General features: G+C 38.8%; 1 protein-coding gene across 1 annotated transcript in view; it reads left to right on the forward strand.

Annotated features, from left to right (window-relative positions):
• Window positions 1–6,401, forward strand: part of SLC25A36 (solute carrier family 25 member 36) — a 52,781-nt gene extending 46,380 nt beyond the window's left edge. The window contains exons 6-7 of the mRNA XM_088472065.1: window positions 2,252–2,541; window positions 5,155–6,401. Coding sequence (XP_088328191.1) covers window positions 2,252–2,541; window positions 5,155–5,348 — 484 coding nt within the window. The 3' untranslated portion in view covers window positions 5,349–6,401. The remainder of the gene's footprint in view (window positions 1–2,251; window positions 2,542–5,154) is intronic.
• The last annotated feature ends 5,803 nt before the right edge of the window (window positions 6,402–12,204 follow it).

Raw genomic sequence — 12,204 nt, forward strand, 5'->3', positions numbered from 1 at the left:
AATTAACTTTAAGCCAGTCGTCATTTTGATAGTGTCTAATGGGGCCCGGGGCCCATTCATATGCTACTGAGTGCCACAATTCCCCAATCCCCTGATACCTTAGTCCGGGCATCAGGAAAATCCAACATGTTGGATTTGACGATCTTGATCAAAACTTAGTCTGTTTTTTTTTTTTGTTTTTGTCTTTTGTTTTTTTTTTCTTCAATATTACATTTTTATTATTACATTTTACAAATAACAAACTGGTAATATAGAATTAGAAAACAAAAAAGATTGTAAGTCAAAATAAGAACGGAACAGTGAAGGGGGGAGAAAGGGCAATTGGGGGGGTACATAAATTGTTTACAAAACAAGTTGTCTGAATTTTAATATGCAGCATTCCCACGACAGATTGGCGATCATTGATGCCCAATTTCCAGGCAAATGGCGGATCGGCATCAGGGAATTGCGGCACTGATGTATGGAACACATCACTTTGAATATCAGAACAATATTTCCCCATTCCTGTCTGCAGATGTTGCTGGAGATTGTAGTTCAGTAGTTAAATATAAAAAAAATAAAAAAAACCATTAGATTAGATATTTTATGGCACTTGGAATTCAATAATTAACACAATTGACACAATTAACTCAAACGACCTATACCCTATTGAACTTCTATAATCAGAACACAGAAAAAAAAAAAAAGGAAAAACAATTGACAAATATCTTTTCTCAGATAAAAACTGCTATATGATATACACCAATAGTCTAAAAGAAGCATACAGGGATCTGCAATATCATTTCATTAGTACATTTATATCTGATGCCTCCGATTTTGTATGATTATGGGATGTATTTGTAACCCCCTCTAGCTGCTGCCAGATACCAGGTGACTCGCTTGTGTGGATGTTTTTCTTGCTTAAAATGTCTTATTCGCATAAATAAAACCGAGTGACAAAACTACATTGCTAGGTCACAATGGTCAATTTCATGTGCAACTGAGTCTATCTGTGTAAAAAGGGCTGCAGTGTGAGCGTCCACGCTTTTCCTCATGCAAAGTTCCGTTGTGCAAAATCTGCAACTTTAACCGCACCGGAATTAGTTTTATACGCGTACAAAGTTGCAGCCCAGCATCTGTACTACAAGATGCTACATTTTAAAAAGAATATGGTACACTACTCCTCTGGGAGCATCTCAGGTTACCTCTGTACTCTGCGAAGTTTTGGTTACCTGTAGGCGACTTTGGGAAACACCCATGCGGGCACTTGTGCACTTAAAACCATGAAAGGTGCGGGTCTTGGTCAGAAGCCATTAACTCAGACATCTAAGCAAAACCCATAACTAGGACCTGGAACGCCACCAGCCTGGAGTTCTCAGATAAGAAATTTGTATTCGGTAAATTAATGTTTACTTGGAGGCTAGCCAACATTTTGTGGCAATAATATGCCCACTCTCAACTCTCAACCCCTATGCAGGCTGACAGTTATCCCGAGGGCTCCTCCTGGGACTTTTCCTCTTATATTCCCTGCTAAGTAATCATACATTGTTCCCTTTTCCCCCTTGTATTTTTCATCCCCTGATAAGCAAAATATGACACAACGAAGCACCAAAGTTTACTGCTGTAATAAGGTAGTTTTTGTTGAGTGTGTTCTCCACCCCCCACCCCCATATGGATAGACAAAAAAAAGTAGGTGTGGTTGTCCAACACTTCTGTTTGTTTTACAGGTGTGAGTCTCCCATATCCAAATATTCCAAAATACGGAATATTTTTAGCATTACTGAGATAGTGAAACCTTTTGATTTTTTTTATGGTTCAATGTGCACAAACTTTGTTTAAGGCACAAAATTATTAAAAATAAAGTATAAAATGACCTATAGGCTGTTTGTATAAGGTGTATATGACATATAAATGAATTTCATGTATCTACACAAACTTTGTTTGAGCCACACAATTATTGAATAGATTGTATAAAGTTACCTGCAGGCTGTGTGTATAAGGTGTATATGAATCATAAATGCATTCTGTTTAGATTTGGGCCCTATTCCTAAGACATTTCAATATGGTAAGCAATTATTCCAAAATACGGAATATTCCGATATCCAAAATACCCCTGGTCCCAAGCATTTTGGATATGGGAGACTCAACCTGTATTACACTAATTTATAGATTCTTTGAAAACACAATATCACTTTTGAGATCTACTTATTTCCTTTGTTCAGTGCTGATACCTGGACATCAATTTGACTACAAAATCCTTCCCCTTTTCTAGAAACCGAGGTGAGCGGCGGATGAGCGCTTTCGAATGTATTCGCAAAGTGTACAGGACGGATGGCCTGAAAGGTTTTTACAGGGGCATGTCTGCCTCCTATGCTGGCATCTCTGAAACTGTTATCCACTTTGTTATTTACGAAAGTATTAAACGCAAATTGCTGAAACAGAAGACTGCATCAACTATGGATGATGATGAGGAGTCTGTAAAAGAGGCCTCTGATTTTGCTGGACTCATGTTAGCAGCAGCAACTTCCAAGACATGTGCCACCTCCATAGCATACCCACATGGTAAGAAAACTTTCAATATATGATCTTGTCATTGTACTTATTGCATCCTACATATCTGTACAGCCATGGCCAAAGGTTTTCAGAATGATACAAGTATTGGTTTTCACAAAGTTTGTTGCTTCAGTGTTTTTTTAGACCTTTTTGTCAGATGTTACTATGGTATACTGAAGTAAAATTACAAGCATTTCAGAAGTGTCAAATACTTTTATTGACAATTACATTAAGTTTTTATGTGTTGACCCCTCTTTTTCAAGACCTCTGCAATTCGCCCTGGCATGCTGTCAATCAACTTTTGGGCCACATACTGACTGATGGCCACCCATTCTTGCCTAATCAATGCTTGGAGTTTGTCAGAATATGTGTGTTTTTGTTTGTCCACCCGCCTCTTGAGGATTGACCCCAAGTTCTCAATGGGATTAAGGTCTGGGGAGTTTCCGGGTCATGGACTAAAAATTTTGATGTTTTGTTCCCCCGAGCCACTTGGTTATCACTTTTGTCTCATGGCAAGGTGCTCCATCATGCTGGAAAAGGCATAGTTTGTCACAAAACTGTTTTTGGATGGTTGGGAGAAGTTGCTCTTGGAGAATGTTTTGGTACCATTCTTTTATTGTTGGCTGTGTTTTTAGGCAAAATTGTAAGTGACCCCACTTCCTTGGCTGAGAAGCAACCCCACACATGAATGGTCTCAGGATGCTTTACTGTTGGCATGACACAGAACTGATAGCGCTTACCTTTCCTTCTCCAGACAAGCGTTTTTCCAGATGGCTCAAACAATCTGAAAGAGAATTCATCAGAGAAAATAACTTTACCACTGTCCTAAGCAGTCCAATCCCTGTACGTTTTTGCAGAATATCAGTCTGTCCCTGATGATTTTCCTGGAGAGAAGTGGCCCGTTTGCTGCCCTTCTTGACACCAGGCTATCCTCCAAAAGTCTTTGTCCTGTGTCATGCCAACAGTAAAGCATCCTGAGACCATTCATGTGTGGGGTTGCTTCTCAGCCAAGGGAGTGGGATCACTCCCAATTTTTTCTAAGAACACAGCCATGAATAAAGAATGGTACCAAAACATCCTCCAAGAGCAACTTCTCCCAACCATCCAAGAACAGTTTGGTGACGAACAATGCCTTTTCCAGCATGATGGAGCACCTTGCCATAAGGAAAAAGTAATAACTGAGTGGCTTAGGGAACAAAACATCGAAAATATGAGTCCATGGCCAGGAAACTCCCCAGACCTTTATCCCATTGAGTACTTGTGGTCAGTCCTCAAGAGGCAGGTGGACAAACAAAAACCCACAAATGCTGACAAACTCCAAGCATTGATTAGGCAAGAAAGGGCGGCCATCAGTCAGTATGTGGCCCAGAATTTGAATGACAGCATTCCAGGGCAAATTGCAGAGGTCTTGAAAAAGAAGGGTCAACACTGCAAATATTGACTCTTTGCATAAACTTAATGTAATTGTCAATAAAAGCCTTTGACCCTTATGAAATGCTTGTAATTTTACTTCAGTATACCATAGTAACATCTGACAAAAAGGTCTAAAAACACTGAAGCAGTAAACTTTGTGAAAACCAATACTTGTGTCATTCTCAAAACTTGGCCATGGCTGTACACTGATTTATGTGTTGAGATACTGCCTCTTAGTGGCCATCTGTGGTCATGTTCACAGACCAGAAATTCTTGGGCTCTAAATGCAGGTTAATGTTTGTACATCATTAGTGAGAGTTGTTTATGTATCTACTGCAACTTATAAAAGTTTTATTTGTATAAAAATTATAATATTAATGTCACTTAACACTTCATCTCATATAGAGTTTTTAGATTCAATACCGCAACCTTCTTGCGGTTATTACGGGAATATCCTATAGCCATTCTGTGCTTTTGTTTCCACTATCTAACTCTGTGGCTACCTGATTGCTACCATCCCCCTTGCAGTTGCTGCCTCCCACATTTATCTCCAGAAGATTTACAGTAGCACAAATTTCTGATCTGATTGGCTAAATAACTGGGAAGTGACTGGATGCGCAGGAAATAAAGAATACAAAAAATCTACAACGTTTATTATAAAACGTAATTAGCTTTTCTAGTGGATAAAAATATGCCTGTTCAGAACGTATCTAGAAAACTTACGTAGTATTATCCCAACACCTTTGTCACCATAGATGTTTCTGTAGCAGTGGTGCTCCCTCCCTGAATGTTCATATGTGCTATTTGTGGCATCAGTTTCACCCCCCTCAGACCATAGGTCTCATTTGTAATATTACCCACCCCCAGGGGTAATAGGTCTCGTGGCATTAACCTCCCACCACCTCCCAGTGGCAACAGACCACTGAGTTCTCTTCACACTGCATTCTGGGTCACAAAATCAGCATGTGGTGTCAGTGGTCAGAGAGATCCCATGTGACTGCATGAGATAAGTGGTTAATAACTGCAACACTGCTGCATGTGGCAAGGTTTTGCTGTTACTGCTTATATGTGGCATTGTATGTAGGGAGGTGGTCACACACTACTGAGAATCTTAGTGGTGTCCAAGTCCATAGTTTCAAATGATATGTATGGGTTTTGTGTGGTTCTTTGCATAATCTTGGATATTTTTTTTTCTCTCCTTTCCTGCAGAGGTTGTACGGACAAGACTACGTGAAGAGGGAACAAAATACAGGTCCTTCTTCCAGACCTTGTCACTGGTTGTGAAGGAAGAAGGCTACAGCTCCCTCTACCGTGGCCTCACAACACACCTGATTAGACAGATCCCCAACACAGCGATAATGATGTGCACCTATGAGGTGGTTGTCTATCTTTTGGATGGATAGCAGCCCTGCATCCGTTTTCTTGTCTGCGAAGAACATGGGAGACCAAAGGATTGAAAGTGGACCAGGGAGCCTATACAGGAAAAGGAATGGTCATGGTGACTGCTAGCAAAGACTCAAAGAGAAACCACCACGGAGTGTGTTACATCTGCTGCTAGAAGTTCTCATGCCTCCTCCTCTATATGTGGTCATACAATGTGAGGTGTCCGAATGGGGAAAATCCATTTATCTCAGAATGACCTATTTCACATAATGTGGGGCAGTCAAATTTGGTTTTGCAAAGCTTGACATGTATGTTAGGATTGATGTTGCCTACAGATATCCTAATGTTTTACAGTGTACAGATGGCAGGAGATCAACCCGACATTTCCTCTGCATACTGTAAAACCTGCAAAGCACTCGCCATACGCATCTCATTTCCGTGCATGCCTTCATGCTGTGTGCCTGGCCTCTATAAGAGATGCGTTAAGTGACCTGGGGTTGAAATTGTTGTGGTATTCCATTATTTAATGTGTGTTCTATCAGATGCCTGAATAATGTTCTTCTTTATCATGATTCGTTTGCCGATATTTGTGCATCAGCTCCACGTGCACTTCCTTCCCGTGACCAAAATACGGTTCTCTAATTTTGTAATGAACACCAACTCCTGGATTACAATTATGTAGGTCATCCTACTGTGAAAGTGAGCAAAAATATCATGTGACCATGTCTTGTCTCCTCTCTGCATTCTGGTATAGGGTATCACTAGTATTGTACTTCCTAATCATCTTTACCACACAAACAAAATTCTTTTTATTACTTTCAATGGCCATTTAAGTTTTTTTGTGCTCAAGATGTCTTGATGCATTTTAACACGCTGCATTGCAGCTTCCCACTGGTTCATGGGGGCTTTAATTATTTGGTTATCATTTAAAGTACTGTTTCTGGTTTAAGCTGTTTTCTTTAAATGCAGTTTAAAATTAGACTATTTGTAGTAGAAATACCAGTTTGATTCTACCTGAAAGAACATTTTTGCAACACTAACTGAAAAAAGCTATTAAAACCTTGCCAGTTTAACCTGGTCTTTTCTTCTTGATTGCAATGCCATGAAGAAAACTGTTTTCTTGTGCATTTCTCAGTGTAGAATATTCTATCACACAAAGTGTCCAGGCAGCACTTAAAGGTGCAAAGGTAAACGTGCCTCATTACGGGTGTTACATCCGCACTTGCAGTGCCAGCTGTTTAGCTACACCTACGTGTCAGGCAGAGCAAGCTTAGGCTTTCTCTATAGCCACTTGGAGAACTGCAGACCTTCAAAGCAATCACATTTATCTAGAGATTTTCCAAATAGGAGAAACATTTTGTTGTTGCTATATATCTCCACAATCTAGGATGGGAGGGAGGCAGACTTGGCTTAATATTTCTTGAAAGTCTAATTAAAAAGACACAAGTTGCAATGGAGATTTCTTATTATTTTAAGCATTTTGAAATGTATTTGTGGGCAGAGCAATATTTTTGTAATAAAGGTTTAGGAAATGTTGAAAGCAATGGTGTTTGAGCATCTCATGTTCAACTAACTGCTGAGACACCTACCTTTTAGGGTTCCTACCCACTGGCATATAGAAGTATTGTGAGGAAAAATAATAAATGGAGCAATCCTATCCTCGTCCTTTGACCATGAACGCTGCTTGATGGTAAATGTTTAATCTGCAAACTGGTAGGTAGTATTGCCGATACATTCATGTTCCCTATTTTTACTCTGGTTGAAGCTATGGTCGCCATCCTGTACATGTCTGACATTTGGTCACAAATGTTTTGCAATGAATAACCTTAAAGTGCATTTCAAAAAAGTATTGCATTGCAGTTTAAGACTAAACGCAATCTGTATGTAAATAGATGCTTGTTCTTCAGCTATAAACATTTTGGGCTTTTTTCACGAAGCAGCGGCTTCCTGGTGGGTCGCAGGGGAAAATTTAAAAAACAACCTTCAGTCCCTGTAAAGCACACCAGGCATTACACTGACTGCGGGTGCCGGTTTAAATTTTCACCTGCAACCCGACAGGGAGCCACAGCCTGCAAAAGTCGCTGCTTCATAAAGTCCTGTGTTCCATCTCCAAATCTTTTATTCCAAGCAATTAAGACTTTCAGAATACAAAACACTTGTCACCTTTTTTTCATACTGTACAAGTTCAAAATGAATAAAGAAACACTGTGATGTTATCCATTTACAATATTAATTGGTTACCTGGTATGACAATGTATGATCTCCATTACATATTAAATGTTTTGAATATGCTTAATTAATCAGATGATTAAATTAATCACCCATGCAGTAGTAATGATGTCCTTTAAAACTGAGCCTGTGATATTTCTTCACCTGGGTTCTAGAACACCATGCCTCAGCAGCACAAAGGCTGTAGAAAATAAAAAAATTAAGAGTCCAGTCTGCGGTGAAGTGAGCACCAACTCCAAGTGCACTCTAGAGTTTTCACCAGTAACTCTCAATCAAAATGCAGTCTCATAAAAACATGTGAGTGTCATTCATTTAATATGAGGTGAAATAAAGTTATATTCATGTAGCTTTCAGTTAGTGAGATACTCCTTTTGATATTTTCCTTGATTCGTTCAAATACTGGTACCCAACAATAAGTCACTCTTGTATGTCCATACGAGTTTGACACCTTTAATACCCCTCCTTTTTAGGGAGTATAACCCCCATCCAATAAAAAAGGTATACTAATCCCTCAGATGGCGGATTGTCAGGGCTTTACCATCTATAACCACCACTGCTGTGAGACATCGTGTCTCAAAATTATTCTGTTTGGAGGCCACCTTTATATGCATTACATGCACGCTTTCCTGTAGTAGTTTTTTGTTCAAATAAAACGATTTTACACTATATATCCCCATTTTTATTTTTTTTATTTTATGACGGGGGTTATACTCCCTAAAAAGGAGGGTTATTGAAGGTGTCGAACACGTATGGACATACAAGAGTGACTTATTGCTGGGTACCAGTATTTGAACGAATCAAGGAACATTTCAAAAGGAGTATCTCACTAACGGAAGGCTACGTGAATATAACTTTATTTCACCTTATATGAGCACCTGTATGAATAGCACAAAGGCTGTGTTATGTGGGCTAGACGTAGGGGTTTATTGACCAAGACGAATTGTAAAACCAACACTTCTGTTCATGTTTATGCCCGATAATTAAAAGGGCAGTGCTTTTACTAGCCATACGTGGCTAGTAAAAGCACTGCCCTTTTAATTATCAGCCATAAACACAAACAGAAGTGTTGGTTTTACAACTCAACACAATGTAAATAAACACTGTAGTCTGCAAAAGTCCAGAATTTTGCACAGTAACTGTAATGTGCTACTTTGAAAATGAAAAACTATATTTTGTTTTAATTTCTAAAATAATGAAGGTAAAATGTAGAGTACTTATTGTTCCCTTCTTAAAGTAACACAAAAACTTTCCCTCCAGCCAATTAAACCATATCTTTTTAAATGCAAGTCAAAGAACATCAGTTTATAGTTCATGTTGGACAAAAGCATGGATAATTTAGGGAAGAACACTAGGTCACAAAAAAACACATCTCCACTCACCAAAGTCACTGCTCATTTCAGGCCTGATTTAGAATTGAATATAAAAATTGTGGTGTTTTTATGTTGATTTGTGCTTGATATCTGCTGTCAATGAACATGCTGCTTGTTTCCTGGTTGTGTGTTTAATATGGACATGCCAGGTGTTTTGTATTTTTACAAAACCCAAGCTCTGACCCTGGGTCACAGAACTAGTGTTGAAGCCAGGTTTTTTTTGTACTTTCCTCCATTCACATCTGGGTGAGGACTCGGGTTATTCCCAGGTCGTCACCCTTCACACACGACCCGGGTCTTCCAGTGACCCGAGTCTTCTGTCTCTCAGTGGGTACTTGGAGATGATGTAATCTCCAAGCGCCCTTTGTGTATCCTCCAATCAAGTCCTTTTAGGCCCGACCTGGGTCATACATTTCAGACATGAGCCGGGGCACTGACCTAGGTTGTATGTCCCGGGAGAAACCCTGGTCGGTTGCGGACCTGGGACTGTCAAACCACTTTATTCCATTCAGACCGAAGCATGACCTGGGTCGATGTGCATGCACAGCAAAAATTGGCATCTGTCTGAAAGGGGTATTAAAGGGTTGAACTGGGACAGTACTTGTTTTCTAATTGTTACTATCTACTGAAGACAGAGACTTGGATTAGTGCAATGTAGCAATTAATTTAATTGTAGCAGCTGATAGTTACTATTATATCCCGATTACATGTGCTGAAAAAAATCTGCTTTTCCATCATTCATCAAGATTTCTACCCTGGTAATAAAAGCAATAATCCATCAATTGCCAAACTCTACCTACATTTCCGGTCCATAATTTGTCCATCAGAGAACAAATAGATATTGACTACTGCTACCAGAGTGCTCCTCTTCTGCTATCAGGCTCCCATTTGCATACTTGCCCTGTGATGAGATAAAATTGTCACCAAAACCAACAAAAAAAACCCCATAAAATAAGATTGTAATGTTCACATAAGTAGGATGTAAAGCCTGTGCTAATAATATTTAAGCCCATAGTTTTATTTAGTTGAATCCACAAAGCAAAAATCCAAAGCCTTGGGACCATTGTCATGGGCAGAATATGAAATAGCTACATGTAGTTGTAAAAAAATATGTATTGTGTACACATGTGCGGAGGGTATGCATTGCAGCCCCAGTAGCTTATGCTCCTGTGTTACATTGGACACATGTAAGAAACATTTGCAATCTTTTGTTTGTTTTTCCTCCCATTTAATTTCTCTGCAAAATACATTTATTACTTTTTTTTTTTCTTTTCAGTAAAACGGAACTTCTGTAATATTTTAAATAAGTGTGTGTATGTATGTATGCATGTGTGTGTATGTATGTATGTATATATATATGTATGTGTGTGTGTGTATATATATATATATATATATATATATATATATATATATATATATATATATATATATATATATATATATATACACACACACACACACACACACTGCCCCAGTTGTTTAAAAACTGCAGCGAAGTGACAAAAAAAATTTGAATATTCGATGGATGGAAAAAAAAAAAAAATTTGTTTACCATATTACTCTACCTGGAAATCACTGTTTTAAAACATCAGGTAACTTGTAAAATATTCTTTCATAATCCCGCATCTCATTGACAGAATTATTTATTACAAGTTGCAGAGTTTACATCAGCCATTATAATATAGTTCTCAGAATGATGTTTACAAATGTTCTTATCTGTTTGTCTTATTGAAAACCCAAAAAACTATCCATAGATCTGCTGGGTCTGACTGATTTTTCAGATTTGGCCATCTACCTAAAAATGTATGTTATATATATATATATATATATGGCTAAGATTCAGTGTTTTGGCTAAATGTCAGGATCCAACAGGGCCCTTTTAATTTTATTACCTGATGAAGTATAATGGGGGATAAAATACATAATTTCTTGCCTACAGTAATTTAACAATCAAGTGCTTGAATCAGACTGCTCTTACTTTGGGCAATTCCAGAAACCTGACTTAATGTGTTAGGATAAGTAGAGATGAATAAGTTGTTTCCGGTCCTACATAAAGATAATCCATTTTCGAGCTCAAGGTCAGGGGTTCCCAACCATGGTCCTCAAGGCACACTTAACAGTTCAGGTTTTAGGGATAGCCATACTTGAGCACAGGTGACTTAATTAGTGCCTCAGTTATTTTGATTAAATCATCTGTGCACAATCATGGATATCACTAAAACCAGGACTGTTAGTGTGCCTTGAGGACCGAGGTTGGGAATCACTGCTCTAGGTAGTTTGACTGCTAGGAAATAATCAGCTAGGAAATAATCACCATTTGGGAATGGGACGGAGTCTCCCTGAGTCCCAGAAAATGGGGGCAGGTCTGTCCCATTTACTGGGCGTGCCGAGGCCAGGGTTTGCGTCCTCCACATATTTTCTGGTTCCAGTAGGTAAATTTAGGCTTACTGAGATGGCCAATGGTGATCTGATGCTGCGTCCTTAATTGCAGCAACGGACCACAGAAGCTGGCAGGAGGTGTTTGTACACAAGACTCCTCCTGCGGCATTAGCATTTGTTGGCATCGCTGCTGTGTTTAGCTCTGAATCGGGCCCACTGTCTCTATAATATGACAGCTAAACTTCTTCATGTAATTGTGGCAATACAGCCCTTACATTTTGGTGTTTAATTGTAACTACTTATAAAGACACTGAATTTGCTCATATTTGAAGTAGAGATGTGCAGGTTTGGATTTTCCCGCCAAAAATCGGGTCTCAGAAAGAGGCAAAACGTCATCTTTCATGGACTTTTTTTTGCCTCTTAGTGACACCCAATTTTTGGTGGGAAAAATACCAACTTGGGAGCAAAATACGAACTGAACTGAGCCTGCATATCTCTAGTTTGAAGGCAGCATACATGAAATGCTGCACTATATGTTAAATGACTATATGGCGTATATACGTTATAAGTTAGAAATGTATACCTAAAACTAGAGAATACACCATTTTTAATTTCAGTCGTATGTTCTGTAGCGTGCTTTCTGCCCACCAGGTGGCAGGCACACTGCTCACTGGATACTTTTATTCTCTGTTTCTTTGTGCTGCCATCTTGCACAAGTTTACTGAATTTGAAGAACACTGTAATTAATGCCATATACACAAATGTGAACGGAAAAATGGCGTTAATTTTGCACATCCTTTCTTTATAAGGTTCCTTTTATTGTTTTGACTATGGAATTTAAGATGTTGCATTACTTAGTGCAGCTGTACCAAAACCACCTTTCTGTGAATTTAGCTAA

This window comes from Taudactylus pleione, unplaced genomic scaffold, assembly GCF_031769625.1.
Source record: "Taudactylus pleione unplaced genomic scaffold, aTauple2 ptg000120l, whole genome shotgun sequence".
Classification (NCBI taxonomy): Eukaryota; Metazoa; Chordata; class Amphibia; order Anura; family Myobatrachidae; genus Taudactylus; species Taudactylus pleione.